The sequence below is a fragment of the Chanodichthys erythropterus genome, chromosome 11 (genome assembly GCF_024489055.1).
Source record: "Chanodichthys erythropterus isolate Z2021 chromosome 11, ASM2448905v1, whole genome shotgun sequence".
Lineage (NCBI taxonomy): Eukaryota > Metazoa > Chordata > Actinopteri > Cypriniformes > Xenocyprididae > Chanodichthys > Chanodichthys erythropterus.
The window spans coordinates 48,422,610-48,443,919 of NC_090231.1; the positions used below are offsets into that span (position 1 = coordinate 48,422,610).

General features: G+C 37.4%; 1 protein-coding gene across 1 annotated transcript in view; it reads right to left on the bottom strand.

Annotated features, from left to right (window-relative positions):
* LOC137030013 (Fc receptor-like protein 5) overlaps positions 1-21,014 on the bottom strand; it is a 38,770-nt gene extending 17,756 nt beyond the window's left edge. The window contains exons 1-6 of the mRNA XM_067399926.1: positions 20,888-21,014; positions 14,881-14,916; positions 13,491-13,751; positions 13,093-13,380; positions 4,880-5,155; positions 1,508-1,780 (exon numbers count right to left, since the gene is read on the bottom strand). Coding sequence (XP_067256027.1) covers positions 1,508-1,780; positions 4,880-5,155; positions 13,093-13,380; positions 13,491-13,751; positions 14,881-14,916; positions 20,888-20,918 — 1,165 coding nt within the window. The 5' untranslated portion in view covers positions 20,919-21,014. The remainder of the gene's footprint in view (positions 1-1,507; positions 1,781-4,879; positions 5,156-13,092; positions 13,381-13,490; positions 13,752-14,880; positions 14,917-20,887) is intronic.
* Positions 21,015-21,310: the final 296 nt, after the last annotated feature.

Genomic DNA, 21,310 nt, shown 5'->3' on the forward strand with positions numbered 1-21,310 from the left:
AATGTATAAACAACAGGGAAAAGAATGCACTATTATCGAAATGCTAATAGTAAAATGTTTCTACAAAATAAAACCGGAAACCGAGGGTAACGCGGGTATTACACAATTAGCCTTTCGCCGAGCCCCGTCCCCCTTAGTTACTGTTGCTACGTCCGACAAACAAATGGTCTTACACGACCAGCGCGACAGATTGCCATGACGGGAAGAGGTATACCCGTGCTTGTCAGTAACCTTTTTTGGAGCAATACCTCCGCGATATCCTCCAGATCGAGGCAAAAGGGGTTACAGTATGCAGTGGAGGGATACATTCAAAATATAAAAATACGAAATGAAGGAGACACGACTACTATCGAGGCTAATGCTTACCGGTCTCAAGCGAAGTCTGAGAAACCCCATGACCTGTACCTCAAATGCAACCAGCACAGCCTTGTGGACCAGTCATGCTCTTGCACTGCCGGGTAAGTTCTCTTTCATGTTTTATGGTCTATTATTGTCTATTGCGAGTAGCTATTTTGTTCAAATACAAGGGTATGCTAGCTACCGTTTTTTGGGCGACTTTCGACAGCCTCCAAGCTTCTCCTTAGTTGGGTTAGGCCCTTGCACAGCATTTACGGGATTGGGGAACTCGGGGGTAGGTTTTCCGTTCATAAAATGCTACATGAAAGATAAAAACAAAATTATTTAAAGTTGCTTGTTGGGGCGCTATGTTCGACTTTGTTGTAAACTGACGAAAAATAAAGTTGGGGAGCTCAAAGACCCAACACAATGGTAATCATAATCCATGGTAATCATAACTTTGGTCCAATTTGTGTTCTTGCCTCTAGTTAGTAACGTAGATCTAGACAACACGGTAACTAGTTAGCTGTTAGTCTTACCTTTGAGCAGACGTATTTATGCTTCGTAATGCTCGACACATTTAACTGGGAGTGGGGCCGTCCACACCGTTTTATCCATTGTAGGCACCGCTAACGTTGTGTTTTCGGCTTTGGGAATGGAAAGAACACAACTCCTCCAGACAATCTCTCGGGGAATCTAGTGTCCGATTTAAAAAACGCCGTGGGCGCACCGCTTCACCATCTTGGTTGGAGTCAATGTTTGACGGACCTGCTCACATAGTAACGGTTGCTATGATGTGTGATTGGACAATGGCCGTTTTGGGGGAGGGGCCGGCGAAGGGTCAATTGACAGGCGACTCCTCACACGTCCCGGAGCCTTGGTTAAAATTGCAATTTTCTCACGATATACAAATAGTTGGAAAAATTTGGGATATTGTAAGTACTCAAGTGAACAAAATATATATAACACTAGCTTAGTGGTTTTTGGATATTTTACTGAAAAAATATTACATATTGTACCTTTAAGTAGAATTAAGTGGCCTTTTATTTAATTAATATTATATTAAAAGTATTGTTTTTAAAAATGTACTTTTAAGATTTGAAACAATACATTTGCATATAATATACAATTACCCACACTTCTTTTCCACAAGAGGTGTCATGTGACTCACCATGTACTGTGATGTTCACAGGTTGACCGTGCTCTCCAGACTTAGACTGACACCAGTACACTCCAGTATCAGATGTCTTAAGAGAGCTGATTCTACACGTAGACCCTGTTTCTGACCCCCAGTCAAATGATGAACAATCTTCCAGCCTCTTACTGTACCTCCTCAGTCTCCATCCAGAGCTACTCTGACCATCACAGCTCAGGGAGAGAGAGTCAGTGTGGAAGTGTTGAGATCTGCTGGGATTGATGATTGGAGAAGCAAGGGGCCATCGAGCTGAAAATATTGAGCTGAATTAGGCAATTATGATGAGGTTTATGCTTAAAAATTACAATTTAACAGTAGGGTGAAAAAAAACATTCTCAGACATTAAGTCTGATATCACAGATTTACTTTTCAAGTAAATGTGTCTTGTTTTATGAATATTTAAAGGTGCCGTAAAATATGTTTTTAAAAGATGTAATTTACGTCTAAGGTGTCCCCTGAATGTGTCTGTGAAGTTTCAGCTCAAAATACCCCATAGATTTTTTTTTATTAATTTTTTTTTAACTGCCTATTATGGGACATCATTAAATATGCGGCCCCTTTAAATTCTCATGCAAAATTCTCATTTTAAGTAATGATTTAAATTCAGAGATATTATTTACACAACAGAGTGAGCGAGGGAGAGAATTCCAGAGTTTGGGTGCGATAGTACTGAAAGATCTGCACATAAACAAAGATAAAGATAAACAAAGTTCACACAGCTAATATAACCCTCAAAATGGATCTTAAAGTGTTCGTCATGCAGCATGTCTAATTACGTAAGTATGGTATTTACTTGGATGTTTACATTTGATTCTGAATGAGTTTGATAGTGCTCCGTGGCTAAAGCTAACATTACACACTGTTGAAGAGATTTATAAAGAATGAAGTTGTTTATGAATTATACAGACTGCAAGTGTTTAAAAAATGAAAATAATGACAGTCTTGTCTCCGTGCTAAAAGAGTTGTATAAGCAAGCTATAAAAAAAAACATGATTGCTTCAGAAAATGCGTTTTAATCTTATGTTTGCTTTTGTTCACATGACATAACAGCTTTAGGGTTTATTGTCTCAGATAGTACAGGTACGTCTCTAATACAGTGGGTACGGAAAGTATTCAGACCCCCTTAAATTTTTCACTCTTTGTTATATTGCAGCCATTTGTTAAAATCATTTAAGTTCTTTTTTTTTCCTCATGAATGTACACACAGCACCCCATACTGACAGAAAAACACAGAATTGTTGACATTTTTGCAGATTTATTAAAAAAGGAAAAACTGAAATATCACACGGTCCTAAGTATTCAGACCCTTTTCTCAGTATTTAGTAGAAGCACCCTTTTGATCTAATACAGCCATAAGTCTTTTTGGGAAAGATGCAACAAGTTTTTTACACCTGGATTTGGGGATCCTCTGCCATTCCTCCTCACAGATCCTCTCCAGTTCTGTCAGGTTGGATGGTAAATGTTGGTGGACAGCCATTTTTAGGTCTCTCCAGAGATGCTCAATTGGGTTTAAGTCAGGGCTCTTGCTGGGCCATTCAAGAACAGTCACAGAGTTGTTGTGAAGCCACTCCTTTGTTATTTTAGCTGTGTGCTTTTAGCTGTGTGCATTGTCTTGTTGGAAGTTAAACCTTCGACCCAGTCTGAGGTCCTGAGCACTCTGGAGAATGTTTTCGTCCAGGATATCCCTGTGCTTGGCCGCATTCATCTTTCCCTCGATTGCAACCAGTCGTCCTGTCCCTGCAGCTGAAAAACTCCCCCACAGCATGATGCTGCCACCACCATGCTTCACTGTTGGGACTGTATTGGACAGGTGATGAGCAGTGCCTGGTTTTATCCACACATACTGCTTAGAATTAAGGCCAAAAAGTTCTATCTTGGTCTCATCGGACCAGAGAATCTTATTTCTCACCATCTTGGAGTCTTTCAGGTGTTTTTTCATGTGTCTTGCACTGAGGAGAGGCTTCCGTCGGGCCACTCTGCCATAAAGTCCCGACTGGTGGAGGGCTGCAGTGATGGTTGACTTTCTTCAACTTTCTCCCATCTCCGACTGCATCTCTGGAGCTCAGCCACAGTGATCTTTGGGTTCTTCTTTACCTCTCTCACCAAGGCTCTTCTCCCCCGATAGTTCAGTTTGGCCGGACAGCCAACTCTAGGAAGGGTTCTGGTTGTCCCAAACGTCTTCCATTTAAGGATTATGGAGGCCACTGTGCTCTTAGGAACCTTAAGTGCAGCAGAATTGCCTTGCCACAGTTCTGTCTCTGAGCTCTTCAGGCAGTTCTTTTGACCTCATGATTCTCATTTGCTCTGACATGCACTGTGAGCTGTAAGGTCTTATATATAGACAGGTGTGTGGCTTTCCTAATCAAGTCCAATCAGTACAATAAAACACAGCTGGACTCAAATGAAGGTGTAGAACCACCTCAAGGATGATCAGAAGAAATGGACAGAACCTGAGTTAAATATATGAGTGTCACAGCAAAGGGTCTGAATACTTAGAACCACGTGATATTTCAGTTTTTCTTTATTAATAAATCTCCAAAAATGTCAACAATTCTGTGTTTTTCTCTCTATATGGAGTGTTGTGTGTACAATAATAAGGAAAAAAATCAACTTAAATGATTTTAGCAAATGAGTGCAATATAACAAAGAGTAAAAAATGTAAGGGGGTCTAAATACTTTCCGTACCCACTGTATGTCTGCTACACACGTTTCTGTGGTGTATGTATGCTATCAGGGTGGATGTGGTATGCCATTTTTAAACACAATACAGTATTAACCTTTCAGTGGTGCTCACTGGACATTTCAAATTTCAGGAAATTTGCTAGAAGCAGTGTAATATATTTTTGCTAAAAATTGTCGCCACAATCATGTTTTTCCAATGAGCTTGTGTTTTTGAAACCAGTTAGAATTCGAAAAAAACTTGATTAAAGGGATAGTCTCCCCCAAAAAATTCTGTCATTTGCGTCATTCAAAACCTTTCTTCTGCAGAACATAAAAGAGCACTGGGAAACAAATTTCATTGGCCAAAAAAAAACCATCAGACTTTTATGTTTCACAGAAGAAAGAAAGTCATACAGTTTTAAAACGATATGACGGTGAGTAAATAACTTTTCTTTTTTTTTTTGAATGACTTATTCCTTTAAGGTGGCTAGCCATAAATACTCAGTCCCACAACCATCTTAACTAGTTTGACAACTTACTGATCAGCTAGAAATTATATAGTCCAGTGACGATTAGAAGCTGGTTCCACTTGATTTTCAGAATATAGTGTATGTCAAAGCAAGCAGTAATAGACAAAACCTGCTCTACTGGTTCACAATTAAGAGATCCATGAACACAAATACTCACTGATGACCCAGAGAAGCTCTGTGTGGCTGTATTCTGTGTAATAACCTCCTCTCTCTGCTCGGCACATGTAAACTCTTGTGTGCTTTACAGCAGCAGGACTGATAGTGTAAGAGCCTTGAGCTCCTCTCTTGCTGTCTGACAGGAGGTTATAATCATCTCTGTACCAGCTGAACGTCCATCCTCTTGAGGAGCTTCTCACCTTACATGTCAGAGTTACTGAGTCTCCCTCAGTCAGCCAGTTCTGAGGATAAATCATCAAAACTGCTTGGGCCCTTTCTGTCATGTGAAAAATTATGTGTTATTTCCCATAGTGAATAGTTTTGAGAACATTGAAGAGTCATTTGACTGACCCTGTTAAAAAAAGAGGAGCACTTGATTCCCTTTCAAAGGAACTCGCACTGCGTCAAAGATGCAGTGGGAATGTCTCTGTGTGATTGGGTCGTGTGAAATCGATCCAATGTCGTGACGGAACGTCATAGGCAGGTGACGTCATGACCAGGAAACTATAAAGCACACCCAACCAAACAGCGTTAGCTTCTGTGTCTTTAGCAAGTCTCCTCACCAGGGCTTACCATTTTTTCCCGACCTCTCCACTGAGGAGTTGAAGAAACCAGTGTCATATCACCTTTTCCAACATCATGGAACTAAAAGATTACGGTTATGTGGCAATTCCCAGGGTCGAAGAGACGCTAGCAAGTTATCTCTCCCCTGAGTCAGCATCATCCCTTAAAGCTCCGAAGTTACCCACCAAGCCTGTTAGAATGACATCTGCGCTGGTGGGTAAAGCGTATTTGGCAGCAGGTCAGGCAACTGCCTGCTTTATACACTATGTCCACTATGGTCAAGCTGAGCGTCGCCACCCGCACTCCCCCTCAGGAAGACTGGGAATCGGGGTGGTGCTCACAATTGAAACCTTCGAAGGATAAAACGGATCTGAGAACCATTATTATGATGTCAGTGGTGTCAGGCTTCTGAGGGCAGTCCCCTCCGAAGGAAAATAGATTACACCTCACTATACGGTGCCCGTTCTGCCAATACCTCCACCTTGTGTGCTTCGGGGCTCAGCGGTCTCCGGCAAGTTCATGCCTCATGTTCTCCGCCTGAAAATGTAGCAGTGTCAAGATGCTCACCCCCTCTGAGGAGGGTCTCAGAGGGGTCAGTTTGGTTGTTCCCTGCCGGTTTGCCACTTCAGGGCACTGTGTTGGCCACTCGTGTAACACCAGAGGCCAGCCTCGAGAGACTGCTTCCTTTAGTAGATTTTCTGGCAGCATGGAAGCTTCTGCCAAATATATCTCATTGGGTCCTGCAAAGAGTAGAAAAAAGGTACAGAATTCACTTCGGGTCTCATCCGCCTAGATTTAGCAGGATTTTATCTGCAGTAGTAAGCCCCAAACAGGCTCTGGTCATGTAAAGTAAAAGCCCTGTTGGCAATGGAGGCCATAGAACGTTTTCCTCCTCCGGACAGGGAGTCAGGGTTTTTCACTCGATACTTCATAATTCCGAAGAAGGATGAGGAGGTTGCATCCTATTTTAGGTATGCACCAGTTGTCAAAAAGCTCAAGCTCAGTCCTTCACCCCTGCCTGGAGTTATTGAAACTGTGGGCTTGGCCTCCGAGGGGACCCAGATCATAGGCTCGGGTCTCTCAACCGAAGTTGCTAAGACCATACTCCATTCCAGAGCTCCCTCCATGAAGAAACTGTATGCCCTGAAGTGGAGTTTCACTTCATGATGCGGGAGTCGCCTGCTTGACCCAGCTAACTGCCCAGTTGGTATAGTACTGGAGTTCCTGCAAGAGCAATTCACTGCAGGGTAATCCCCATCCAACTTAACCCTCTACAGCACAGCATTGCCCTCAGGCAATAGAATGTTTTCTTAAGCCCTATGTTTTGTAAATTTTTCTTTAAATGATTACAACCAATTAGAAAGGTCGAGAAAGTACCAAAGAACAGTCCAGTAAGGTGTGGGAGTCAGTATCAAGCACCATTTGAAGGTGGGATGTCCTGTTCTGACACATGGTCACAGGAGCACATGGTGCACGCTGTCTCTGTATTCGCCACAAGCTCCAAAAATGGCAATTAAAACAAATTGGTGCAGTCTGGACCACTTAACATAATAAACATGCTCCAGCCAATAACCGACAAGAATTATTTAAATGCGCGTTCATGTCTGTTTCAGGAAGCATGGAGAGGAGGGGGAGTCTAGCAAGCCTCTGTTTTGTTTGACAACACTTCAAACGTCAACAGGAAGTTACTCCACCCAGGATCGCTTAGAGCACCTTTAATGATTTATTGAATTTTTTAAAAATATTTTTTTGATATTTTTCTCTATGATTCTGTACCATTGTCGCACAACATTGGCAATGTAAACATATTTTGGGGTTGGGGGAGCGTGGGGGCAAACTTTTTTTTTATCATTAAAATGTTCCCAAATGAACCAAAAAATTCTGTGGATTTTTTTTTTTTTTCATGTGCTATCAACATGTGTGCAGTAGAGGGTTAAAGGTGTATGTAGTGGCAGTGAATCTGTTGGTAGACACCCTTGGTAACTAATTTCCTCCGTGACAGCACCCACGAGTGTGCTGGCTTGGGATTTGGCTGTAGTATTGGAAGGTCTTGCCATGGTCCCCTTTGAGCCTATTGAAGAGGTTCCTGAGATGTTCCTCACACTTAAGACTGTGTTCTGACCAGGAGAAATTGAATCTGCTTTGCCCAATCAGGGCATTAGATGCATACGTCCACAGAGCTGCACTGCCCTGTGGACTGACCAGTTGTTTGTGTGTTTCAGGTATCCCAAGAAAGGTACCCTGCATCTAAGCAGACTATGAGCAAGTGGATAGCTGAGGCTATATCACGTACAAATCGACCAGCCAGCCTTCTCCTTTGGTGGTCCGGGCCCACTCGACCAGGAGTATGGCTGCTTCCACAGCTTTGTTGTCAGTCTCCCTCCGGCAGGTTGGTCCTCGCCGCACACTTTTGTGAGGTTTTATAACCTGGATCTGGCCTTCACTCCGGGGTCCAGGGTGCTTTCATTTTAGTGTGTGCAATACGATTTCACACAGACAGGCACTTGGTACTATGGCAGCGTGGGTATAGTTCCCACAGAATCAACGCAGCATGAGTTCCCTTGAAAAAGAGACTCAGGTTACAACTGTAACCATGGTTCCCTGAGAGGGAACGAGACTGCGTTTTTTTGCCATACTCCCGGCAGGCCTGTGAGCTATGACCAACTTGCTTCAGTCTATCAGAAGCAAGTGCTGTTTGGTTTGGGTATGCTTTATAGTTTCCTGATCATGACATCACTCGCCTATAACATTCCGTCATGCCATTGAAGTGATTTCACACGTGCTCCATGATGCAATCATGCAGAGTCATTCCCACAGCGTCTTCGATGTAGCATCTCATTCCCTCTCAGGGAGCCATGGTTATTGTCGAAACCTGAGATGTTCTATTGAATGTACATTACTTCAGATCTGAAAAGTATAATTTTTAAAAACTGGGCTTATAATAGAATAATATAATATTAATAAAATTTTAATTTAAAAGTCCTCTTAAATTCACTTAGAGTACAATTTTATGGCATTTTATGACTTTCTTTTAAAAAGTGCACAAATTAAAGTTTTACTTTTACATTTAAAATCATTACGTTTTAATAATCTTTTGTTGTGTATGTATGTAATATATATATGTGTATATATATATATATATATATATATATATATATATATATATATATATATATATATATATATATATAGGAACCAATCACACACTCACACCTGTCTCCATGTTCTTTGTTCCCTGCCTTGCCTGTGTTTTTGACCCTGGACTGTTTCTTTGTTTGATCACTTGCTGCCTGTCTTGACCTTTGCCTGTGTTTTGGATCACTCTTTTCCCTTGCCCTCCTGTATCTGTTTGCTGGTGTTTGACCTCTGCCTGTACGACTACGCTCATTTTAATAAAGCCTGCACGTGGATCTCCCGCTCCAACATCCAGTTCCCTTCGTTACAATATGTTTGGATTAAACACTGATGCAACATTTTGTGTGTAATCCTATTAAAGTGGTTAATTTTGTTTAAATCTTATAAATGTATGAGGTGGTGAGGGGGGCCTTTTACCCCACACATGGGATAAAAGGCACACAGTATTCATACAAATACTTTAGCTAAAATAATGTTTTTAATAATGACTAGGTTAATACTTGTTCAAAAGAATAACTTTAGCAAAGTTTGTAGAAGTTTTCTGTTCATTTTGATAAATAAAAGAATTCATTTTTGTTCAGTAAATATACTGCCCTTAAAATAGGCCTGTGATTATATTTTTATAAATAAAATATGAAAATAGATTTTAGAAATACATAAACAATTATTTTAAAAGCTAAAGATTCTGAAAGCATTGAAGGAGATCACATTATAGTCTATTTAATATAGATTTACAGTAGTAACAAATTATATTTTATGATATGATTAATTTTAAAATATGATTGTTTCATTATAAATATGGGTTTTATCTCTAAGATGGATACCCAATTTGATATGATATTTGCTATGTGAATCTAACCATGTCATATCAACAAATGGAAAAGTCAGTCAGCTATTCATTATCATGTTAATTATTGTGCCTTTTGCCCCAACAGCAGGGGCGCTTTTTACCCCAAATACCATACTTTTACATATTCTTCCGTTATTGAAAAAATGTTGCTTGAATTACCTCAAACAAAACTGAATATCATTAAGAAGACCTTTGTCTGAAAATACAAACATTCATTTACAGGATTAGTCTACATTTAAATAAACTTTTCCTGATAATTTAATCACCCCCATGTCATCCAAGATGTTCATGTCTTTCTTTCCTCAGTGAAAAAGAAATTAAGGTTTTTGATGGAAACATTCCAGGATTTTTCTCCATATAGTGGACTTCAATGGCCTCCAGAGGTCAAAATTACAGTTTCAGTGCAGCTTCAATAGGCTTAAATGATACCAGACGAGGAATAAGGGTCTTATCTAGCAAAACGATCGGTCGGTAAGCGTTTTGAAGAATGCGGAAACCGGAAATACGTTAAAGGCGATATTTTGTGTTTATAAAGCATAAACAGTTGTATTTTTTTCAAAAATGACTGATCGTTTCTCTAGATAAGACCCTTATTCCTTGTCTGGTATCGTTTAAAGCTGCACTGAAACTGTAATTTTGACCTTGAACCGTCTGGAGGCCAATCCTGGAATGTTTTCATCAAAAACCTTAATTTCTTTTCGACTGACGAAAGAAAGATATAAACATTTTGGATGACATTGGGGTGAGTAAATTATCAGGAAAGGTTTATTTAAAAGTGGACTAATCCTTTAATGGATTCTCATTTGCTACTTAAATCAACAACATTTTAAAAATAATCAAATATTAGATCAAACTACCTCAGAATCAACTTTGCGTTGCTGCCCGCGATCACATCAAGGATCAGACAAATTTACACGTGCATTTTGAAAAACAGATGTTTAGGAAAGTGCCGTGGCAAGTTTTTGTGCCATCTAGTGGTTTAGAGGAAAATAAAATCAAAGGTGCTTTTTGCCCTGCGACGCCTTTAGCCCCATTGTACTCTACCTGTCGTGACTTCTCTTATAAAACAACATTTTTTTGGTGTAAACTAAAAAATAGATCAATCCAAAATTAATGTTGAAGATTAGCTGATGGGCTTTTGATTCAATAAATAAGTTATTTCCTCACAAAAGTGATTTATTCAGCATAGTGAAGCCTCTCCTCCATTGAAAAAAAACAAAACAAAACAAAAAACTGCCTCTTGTTTCCTTCCCTGCATAACCTGGCATTAGCAGGAGTTACACTTTTTTAAGCTTAGATTACAGGCTTGCCTTCAAGTGGCTTTAATGCAGCCTCTGAAATGGGCAGCTTTAGTGTGAAGATGCAGCATGATGTAACACAATAACAGCCAATCAGAGCAGGATTGCGGACCAGTGTGATTTCACACCAAAGTTACACAGAACAACGCCACAGAAATCGAAACAACATGATTGACAAAATGTGTGCCTTTTCACTGCTTGTCATGTCAGATTTATGCTGAAAAGATAACATTAACCGTGTCGCACATAGGAAATTGTGTTTTTGTATAACACTGCAATGATTTTTCATTGTTTTTCTTTGTTGCTCTTGCATCTTTTGCAGCCTCTCACATATGACACAGCATTCTAAAAACATGACGCTTAAGTTAAAAAATGCAAAAAGCATCTCAAGACCTTGCGTTACTTTCCCCTCCACAGCCGACACATTGAATGGTTCCTGATGTATGCAGAAAAAAAATAAATCATATTTGAATTTATTCAAATTTTATTCTTTTATTTTATAATTTTGTCCTTATGAATCTTATTAATCTTTTTTTTTATGAATTCTAGATTCATTTTATGCCTTATGTTATATGATTTTCCCTGTACAAATTGATTTCTTTGTGTATTTTTCCTTGAGACTTGATTGCATGATGTACCATTATAACAAAGTGCATCTGTTTTCATCTCTGCAGACATGAGATGATGCAATATCTGCTAATATTACAAGAACATGATCACAATCAGATCTGCTAGGTGCATCTTGTCTTGAGTGCAAATGGTTGCAAAAAAAGTACCAAGAATTTGAATGGGTACTTTCCCTAGTTCCTTCCTGTAAGCAGTGCACAGCATGTAAACTGTTTAGTTTCAGAAGACTTTTTTCTTGTCTCTCTATTCATTCTGCAAATATCTTACTTCTTTTTGAGCCTTTCTTTCTCTATACTCTGATCTTAACAAACTTCATCTGTTAGATACAATATTTTGGATTTTATTATCTATTGACTAAGATGAATGTATATATCTTATCTTGATACTTATTTGCTATTACAATTTTAATATTTACTTGATTCATTTCTTGCCTTTATAATTTTACATTTTGTTTCTTAATTTGTTATTCTTTATTTAAAATTTGATCTCTGACATAATCATTGCTCGTCTGCCTGGATCACACTGCATCAGTTCCTAACAACAGTAACTTGTGAAAAAGAAGTTGGATACACTTTAGCATAGCCTACTTTTAAAAAGAGTACTTATCACAGAAATAATATACTTTAAAAGAATGTAAACTAAATTTAACATTTTAAGACACTTAATTGCATGTTAATTGCATTTTTAAAATGCATAGCTTAAAGGGATAGTTCACCCAAAAACTAAAAATTGATCTGCTTACCCCCAGCGCATCCAAGATATAGGTGAATTTGTTTCTTCAGTAGAACACAAATGATGATTTTTAACTCCAACCACTGCCGTCTGTCAGTCAAATAATGCGAGTGAATAGGAACTCAAACAATAAGAGTCGAAAAAACTTGACTAGACAAATCCAAATTAAACCCTGCGGCTCGTGACGACACATTGATGTCCTAAGTCACGAAATCATCGGGGTTTGTGCAGGAAATTAAACAGTATTTATGTCATTTTTTACCTCTAATACACCACTATGTCCAACTGCATACAGCATTCGCTTAGTGAGGTCTGATCGCGCTCTGACAGCGGAAGTAATGTCTAGCACTCATTGAAGTATATGCGCGAGACATCACTGCCGTTGTCAGAGCATGATCAGACCTCACTAAGCGAATGCTGAACGCAGTTCCCATTCACTCCCATTATTTGACTGACAGACAGCAATGGTTGCAGTTAAAAATCATAATTTGTGTTCTACTGAAGAAACAAAGTCACCTACATCTTGGATGCACTGGAGGTAAGCAGATAAACATAAAATTTTCATTTTTGGGTATCCATTTAAATAAAATGCAATTAGCTAAGTTTTAGAGGTTTTAGTTTTTTCTTGGCTATACTGTGTATATATATATATATATATATAATTAAGACTTTAAGTACACTACAATTTCACATTCTATACAATTAATTTTATGTTATATAGCAATATACTTATAAGATCTGAAGTACACAAATGCACATTCTATACAGGAACTTACTAATTTTTCACAAGGAGTGTAGCATGGAATTTCTGTACACCTTGTGGCACCAAATGGAAATGCAAAAACACTGATTCTCATTCACTATTAATAATTGGATGGGTTCTTTGATTGTTTTCAATCTGTTTTCTTATACACTCCTCCCATCTGCCAATTGGTTTAACAAACATAGTCACAATATCATTCCATTGTTTGAATAGTGAATGAGTGTTACAGACAATAAAGCATTCACCTTCCACTTTGATTGAAAAAGCTACACTCTGCTGGGATTTCATTGGTCTGTTCTCTCTATCTCCCCAACAATGATATTTATCCTGATCAGACATAGAAACTTTCTCAATAGTGAGATTCTCTCTGCTTGTGATTTTCTCTGGTTCGCCTGCATCAAATGTGCTGCTGTATTTAGACCACTGAAATCTCCAGTCACTGTAATGAGACTCTATTGAACACTTCAGAGAGATGGTCTCTCCAATGAACACAGACCTGTCTGGATCTGCTATAATTGTTGCTCTGGGTAGATCTGTGAATAAAAAAAATAAAAATAAAAACATTTGTGAGTGTATAATGCAGAAATAAACACTTGTACTTGAACGATGATGTTAGCGAAATGCAGGTGAATATTATATTAACCTGATACAGTCAGTGTAACAGAGTCGCTGATCTCTGATTGTTGCGAGTCTTGTTTCTTCTCTCCTCTACAGGTGTATTTACCACTATCAGACTCATAAGATGTGAATTCATACACTCTCTCTGTGCAGGGGGTGATCAAACCATCTTTATACCAACTGTATGTCCAGTCAACCTCTTCCTCTATGTCACATCTGAGAGTGACTGTCTCTCCGCTGAAGACATGGTCACTAGGCATTACAGTCACTTGAACTTTTGGTCTTGCTGAAAAATCAAACTAAGGTTAATTTTGTCATACAAACATTGTGAAACACTTAAACACTTAAAGGTGCAGTAAGCGATTTCTGAGAAATACTGTTGATTTTTGACTCTACACCCAAACAAACACACCCTTCCCTTAATTGCTCTGCCCCAAAATAATGAATATGCAGTGCAACACAGGTAACCACTAACAAGTGGCTCACACAATTAAGGATGAATCAGCTGTGATTCAGCAACTACAACAGCATTTCTTGGTTCTGTGAAACTGCAAAAAAACAATGTTACATTTTGAGCAGAAACAAAGCAACCTCAGCATCCAGGCCTTCCTGCTCTCTAACGTCTCTCCAGCGCAGGAAAGCTTTTCCAATATTAATATGGGTCCTAACTGTTGTCTGAACATAACCATTCTTTTTCCAATTATATTTCTTTAGCTTTTCCTCATTGGTAATATCTCAGCCACCTCTCTTTCTACAGTCTTTCTAAATGTTCTGCTTGCTCCCTCTCTCTCTACTACCCCATCATGAGCATATTCACTACTGCTGCTTGGCTACAAGAGTGTTTCGGTGGGTCCAATCCACTTTTCTTTTTCTTTTTTTTCTTTCAGATATCTTGCAAATATTCACAAAATTGTTTGTTTAGATGTTGATTTACATTTTCAACAGCATTTCTCAGAAGTCACTTACTGCACCTTTAAGTCTTGAGATGAGAACCTGTTGCAAGTAACAATTTTAATTAAATGTTATTAGATAGCATGCATTAATAAAATCATAAACAAGAAAGTGAGTGATACTAAGAAATAACTTATATTTAATTAATCTGCAATTATTGTGTAATTATATCTAGAGCATGTTACACACTGTGAAAATAATTACAATATTACACTGAAGTAAATTTTCAATCAGAAATGGCTGGTAAATTCACAAATAATACAATATAATAAGTAACATTGAATTAAACATGACATTTTGAAGTAGACAGACTGAAATATTTTTTAGTGTATAAATAATATGCAATATGTGTAACATACAAAAAAAATTATTAAAATTCTCCTTAGTAATAGTAATAGTCTATATTTATGTATGCAAATGAAGTGTACAAGAATATTTTAGATAAAAATGGCATAAATTATCACCTTGAGTGTATCCAGACAGAGTGGGTGACATCAGCACTAAAAGTGGGAGAAACCCATGCAGACATGAGGCATTTCCATTAATACAGCACAAAGCACATTCATGTGTTAGTGACATCCTGTGGTGTGGCATGCTACTCTATCTTGAACTATTTTAGTATTTTGACAATTTATAATTATTATACATGCATCTTTATGAACGCTTAAATTGAGAGGCTATGTGGATTCTACATTTTAAAAATAATTTGTCACTCCACAGGACCATTAACTAGACAAACCTAGGCAAATAGGTCATTCAAAATTGTTAAAGGTAGACTGTCTTTTTTTTTTATTTTTATTTTTTTTATGTCCATCAGTTCTGACTAAACTAACCCTTTAATCTTGAACCTCCAGGGAATCACCCATTTAAAAAAAATAAAAATAAAAAAAAAACAGAGGAGAGGAAAGTCTGCTGGCAAAAAGAGAATGTGACAGAGCTCGTAATAAAACGAGAGTCAACATTGGCTTGGCTTTTCGGAGATGCAAGAACTGAGAGATTCAGTTCTTTCAGATTCAGAGTTTTTATTTCTCAACAGGTATTTTATTGAACAGATAAATAAGTAGCTCTCTATAAGAGTTTGTTGTAAATCACTAGAGGGTCAAAAGTTACACAGGGTGCTTCTCATTACTCAAATTGATGTTTCCTTATTTCCTCATTTCCAGCACATGAATGAGGAGTGAGGAAGCTGAGGAGTCATGAGCGAGGACACATAGGTGTATCGTTCGCATCCCAATGGGGTGGAGCTAAGACGTTAGGAAAAGAAGCAAGGACAGGAAATGAGGATACCTTTAAACATTTAATACATTGCCTATAAACGAAAATTACAATGTTAAGCATCATCAGCCCATATGCTTTTGACATGAATTAGTTCTATTTGATAGTTAACTTGTTTTTGTATCTGTTTCAAAAAATAACAAAATAATTGATCATATTTCTTCAAGGTTTGACTGTTTTAATATGCTCAGTTTATCAGAGTTCTTTAATTAAATGTTGGTTTACAGCGGTTTATTAATATTAATATAACATTGCTTGAAGTAGTCTTTTTCAGCTAAAAAGAGACCAGTGACCAGCTCATTTTAGAACTGTTGAAATACAAAGTTCTGGCATGAAACTCTAGATGGTGCAGACTAATAGGTCCTTTAACACACCTGCTAATTATCACATCATTATCTATAGGTCACAGATGATTGGTTCCTGCTGTATATGAGCTTGCGTGCTTAATCTTTAAATACATGAGTTAGCATTGCTTAGTAGCGCAGCGTGCTTCAGAAATCATCTAAGATAAGTACATGGGTTTTACGCTATATCACTGTGCATTTTTGCGTAGTCTGCTTTATCAATTCTATGTCATATCAACAGTCTGTTTAATGCTTAGAGAGAATTACTAAGCATTTTAGCAGCTAGCGCATATGCATGTGTATAATGATACAGAGACAAGCTTGCTGAACTTTAAATGGAAACAGTTTTCACTTTTGTATCGCATTCTAACGAAGCTACAGCAAGTATTTTGTACAACTTTAACAACTCTTCAAGGCTGATGTTTCATGTACCTACGTGTTCGGGCTGGTCAGCTGATGCATGTTGGAGTCATGCTCATTAATTTTCCGTTCATCCGAATGAGTTTACTTTTTAGGAGTATAAAGGGTTACAATGACAAACGATCAAACGATGCTACATCATTATACTATTGTTTGCTCAGGTGGCTCAGGTTTTTTTTATCTCTATTAGCCTGCAACATTTTACCATTTGTTAAAGCCACACATAATGTGCATTCTAATTGGTATGTTTGAGCCTTTTGGCTCAGACACACATAGACATAGGCCACTAGAGCTAAGCCATTTAAGCCATTCGGCATGGTAGCCCAGGCACACATAGTCTAATAGGCCACTAGAGCCAAGCCTTACAGCCCAGAATTACTTGTTGTGGCAAAAATGGGCCAGGCACACATAGATGGCATACACACTGTTCCTATGGCTCTTCAGAGCAGCAGCAGTACATATGTTTTGGCGGTAGATCTGCTGGAGGGTTAGGGTGAATCATCTTGCCTTCTGCATTGATGGGGGATCTCTGACATCTCTGGGCTTGTATTGTCCAATATCATGTCACCTGCTCTGTTGGGGGGTTATTTATGTAAGCTATATTGTACAGCAGCAGCATGTCTTACTTGCTCACAGCAGCGGGTCATGTATGTATTGGCAGTAGCAAGTCCCATACTTGCTCTGCAGCAGCAGCAGCAATTAAGTAGCAGCAGCATAGCCGATCTATTCCACCAAGACCAAATATATCTACATTGTCATATCCATTACCATACCAAACACTCAGAGAGTTGTCATGACAGAATTACTGAGATCAAATACAGTGGCATGAAAAAGTATGTGAACCCCTTGTAGAATCTGTGAAAATGAGAATTATTTTAATAAAATGCATGTTATTTTTTGTTTAGTACTGTCCTGAAATGTTTACATTTAGTTCACAAGACAAAACAATAGCTGGATTTATTAAAATAACCCCATTCAAGTATGTGAACCACTGATTCTCAATACTGTGTGTGGTTACCTGATGATCTACAACTGTTTTTTTTGTTGTTGTTGTTATGTGATGGTTGGTCATGAGTCTCTTGTTTGTCCTGAGCAGTTAAACTGAGCTCTGTTCTTCAGAAAAATCCTCCAGCTCCTTTTCAAGCATTTTTGCATTTTTGAACCCTTTCCAGCAGTGATTGTAGGATTATGAGATATGTGTTTTCATACTGAGGACAACTGAGGGACTCAAACACAACTATTAAAAAAGGTTCAAACATTCACTGATGCTCCAGAAGGAAACACAATGCATTAAGAGTCGGGGTGTGAAAACTTTTGAACAGGATGAAGATGTCACAATTTTTCTTATTTTGTTTAAATACCATTGTTTTTCATTTAGTACTACCCTTCAGAACCAATAGAAGATACTTGCATGTTTCCCGGCAGAAAAATTAAGAACAATTTACCTTGATATTTGAATTCAAAGGTTTTCACCCCTCGGCTCTTAATGCATCGAGGGAATTGAGGGACTCAAACTCAACTATTAAAAAAGGTTCAAACATTCACTGATGCTCCAGAAGGAAACATCCTTCTGGAGCATCAGTGACTGTTTGAACCTTTTTTAATAGTTGAGTTTGAGTCCCTCAATTGTCCTCAGTGTGAAAAGATGAATCTCACTGCTGGAAAGGGTTCAAATATGCAAAAATGCTTGAAAATCTGCAAAATCATGAATCTGCAGGACCTGGAGGAATTTTCTGAAGAACAGAGCTCAGTTTAACTGCTCAGGACAAACAAGAGACTCATGAACAACCATCACAAAACAAAAAACAGTCGTGGATCATAAGGTAACCACACACAGTATTGAGAATCACTGGTTCACATACTTATGAATTCAGCTATTGTCTTGTCAAATTTATTTATATAGCGCTTTTACAATTGGTAATTGTTTCAAAGCAGCTTTACATATTAGAAGCACAGAAAAAAGGGAAGTGGTTAAAAATAAGCTGTACAAACAAGCGTGGTAATATGTAACATATCTTTTATGTATGCAAACATCTTTTATGTAAAATATCTTACTCAGGACAGTACTAAACAAAAAAAATGCATTTTTTTTATTCTCTTATTTTATTAAAATAATTCTCATTTTCAGATTCTGCAAGGGGTTCACATACTTTTTCATGCCACTGTACATTTAACACTTCAAGAAAACATTTGCATTACAAAGTCTATAAAGTACAGTATCAAAGTTGGCCCATTTGATTTTAAAGGTGCCATAGAACGTCTTTTTAAAAGACTTAAATATAAGTCTAAGGTGTCTCCTGAATGTGTCTGTGAAGTTTCAGCTCAAAATACCCCATAGATTTTTTTAATAAATTTTTTTAACTGCCTATTTTGGGGCATCATTAAATATGAGCCGATTTAGGCTGCGGCCCCTTTAAATTCTCACGCTCCCCACCCATTGAGCTCCCGCTTGCCTTTAACAGCATAAAGTTCACACAGCTAATATAACCCTCAAAATGGATCTTTACAAAGTGTTCGTCATGCATGCTGCATGCATACATTGGATTATGTGAGTATTGTATTTATTTGGATGTTTACATTTGATTCTGAATGAGTTTGAGGCTATGCTCCGTTGCTAATGGCTAATGCTACACTGTTGGAGAGATTTATAAAGAATGAAGTTGTGTTTATGAATTATACAGACTGCAAGTGTTTAATAATGAAAATAACGACGGCTCTTGTCTCCGTGAATACAGTAAGAAATGATGGTAATTTTAACCACATATAACAGTACATTAGCAACATGCTAACAAAACATTTAGATAGACAGTTTACAAATATCACTAAAAATATCATAATATCATGGATCATGTCAGTTATTATTGCTCCATCTGCCATTTTTCGCTGTTGTCCTTGCTTGCTTACCTAGTCTGATGATTCAGCTGTGCACATCCAGACGTCCTGCCCTTGTCTAAAGCTTGAACATGATCTGGCATATGCAAATATTGGGGGCGTACACCCCGACTGTTACGTAACAGTCAGTGTTATGTTGAGATTCGCCTGTTCGTCGGAGGTGAGATGAGATTTATATAAGAAGGAGGAAACAACGGCGTTTGAGACTCGCTGTATGTCATTTCCATGTACTGAACTCTTGGAATTTATCTTGGCATAGTTAAATAACATTTTAATTCTAGGGCACCTTTAAGGGTTAGAGACAGAGCATATTACTTTTTACAGTGCACTATCTACTCAAAATTGTAGCAACAGATTATATGTTGAATTTAATTAATAATATCACTTGTAATCATTAAGTTTAGAATTAATCAAATTAGTTACTTAAAGTCAATCATTTAAAATGTGCACAATTAGCAAACACCATTACAAAAAAAACTCACTGACATAAGTTTTGTTTTACTCATTTTAAATGGTTGACATTTCAGTAATTCATTTGATTTTAACTCTAACTCAATTCTATTTGTTGAATTTAAATAATAAAATTGCTTGTAATCCGTTGCCAAAATTTTATGTAATAGATATAGCGTATTACTTTTTTTACAGTGTGGAATATTTAGACAAAACTAAATTATGATTTGGGGTGCAAAAACCTTGATCAGCATTATAAGTGGACCTCAGAATGGAGGGAAAAAAAAGGTATATTTAAAATGTATTGTATGACCTCTTTATTACTCCCAATTTGCCTTCAGGTAAGTGGGACAAAGAAATACATCCTAGATAAGTCATAAAAAGAAAGTTTGGTAAGAACTGAGTAGTAAGAACCAGCATGGGGAGCCCATCCTCTCAAAATGGTTTTAGAGACAATGAGGGAGATAATACAGTCAAGAAACAAAGCATATAGCGTATGAAGCACAAAGCCAACATGCATTTTACTCACATGGTTTTCCTTGATTTACACTTAAACTTTTGGATGATTTATTTCTCTTTTCTTTTTTTTTTAACAGTGATGCCATGGAACAGAAGCATTTTTGGCTCCCCAAAAAACCTTTCAGTGAACATTACAGTGAACCATTGTGAACAAAGAGTGAAGAACATTTTCGAACCATAAACCTTTTATGTGGAATTGAAAGTTTACATTGATGGAGCCATCAATTCCAATAAAGAATTTTTGAAATATTTTAGAAATATTTTTGAGAGTGTAGCACAAGTGGTTAAGGTCACACGCTCTATTGCCATTTTACCGAAAAAAGACAATAACTGCCCTACATATTTATATTTCAAATAGCTTTGTTTATAGACTTTTTTTTTTTTTTTTTTTTTTGTCAGATGGTGAATGTCAACAAAAATGTTGTTGTGTTGTACACATTTAAAAAATAAAAATAAAACTGGGTTGTTAAGATAAATCACTTATGTTGATGCTCTGGATAAAACACTTATGGTTAATTTTAAAATAATATTTATTTTAATAAACAAAATAATAGAAATAGAAAATACTTACCGAGCATTAGCAAAAGTGCACCAATTTCCATAGTATTCTATTAATAATGGACTATCAAAGTCAAGTATTGTGGATTTCAAGTATTATGGCAATTTGCAAAAACGAAAGATGCAGAAATAACCTTTCAGCCTGTAACCCTGCAAATTCACAGGTGTAGGCAGGCTTTATTTAGAGACAAAGTATATGATGTCACTGGAACACAAAGTGAAGTGTGAATGCACCCCCACACTTTTGTTTTATATAGACATTGTGTTTCAATGCGGCATGAAAAGGTGAGAAAAGGCTTGTGGTTTAGAAGTGCAGAGAAACATCAGCATGATCTATCATGTCAATAAATGTAATAAATATTAAAATATTAATTTTTGCTTCTTAAAATTTTTGGTCGCACTTTATATTACAGTTTTTCTCGATTGCTTAAACACT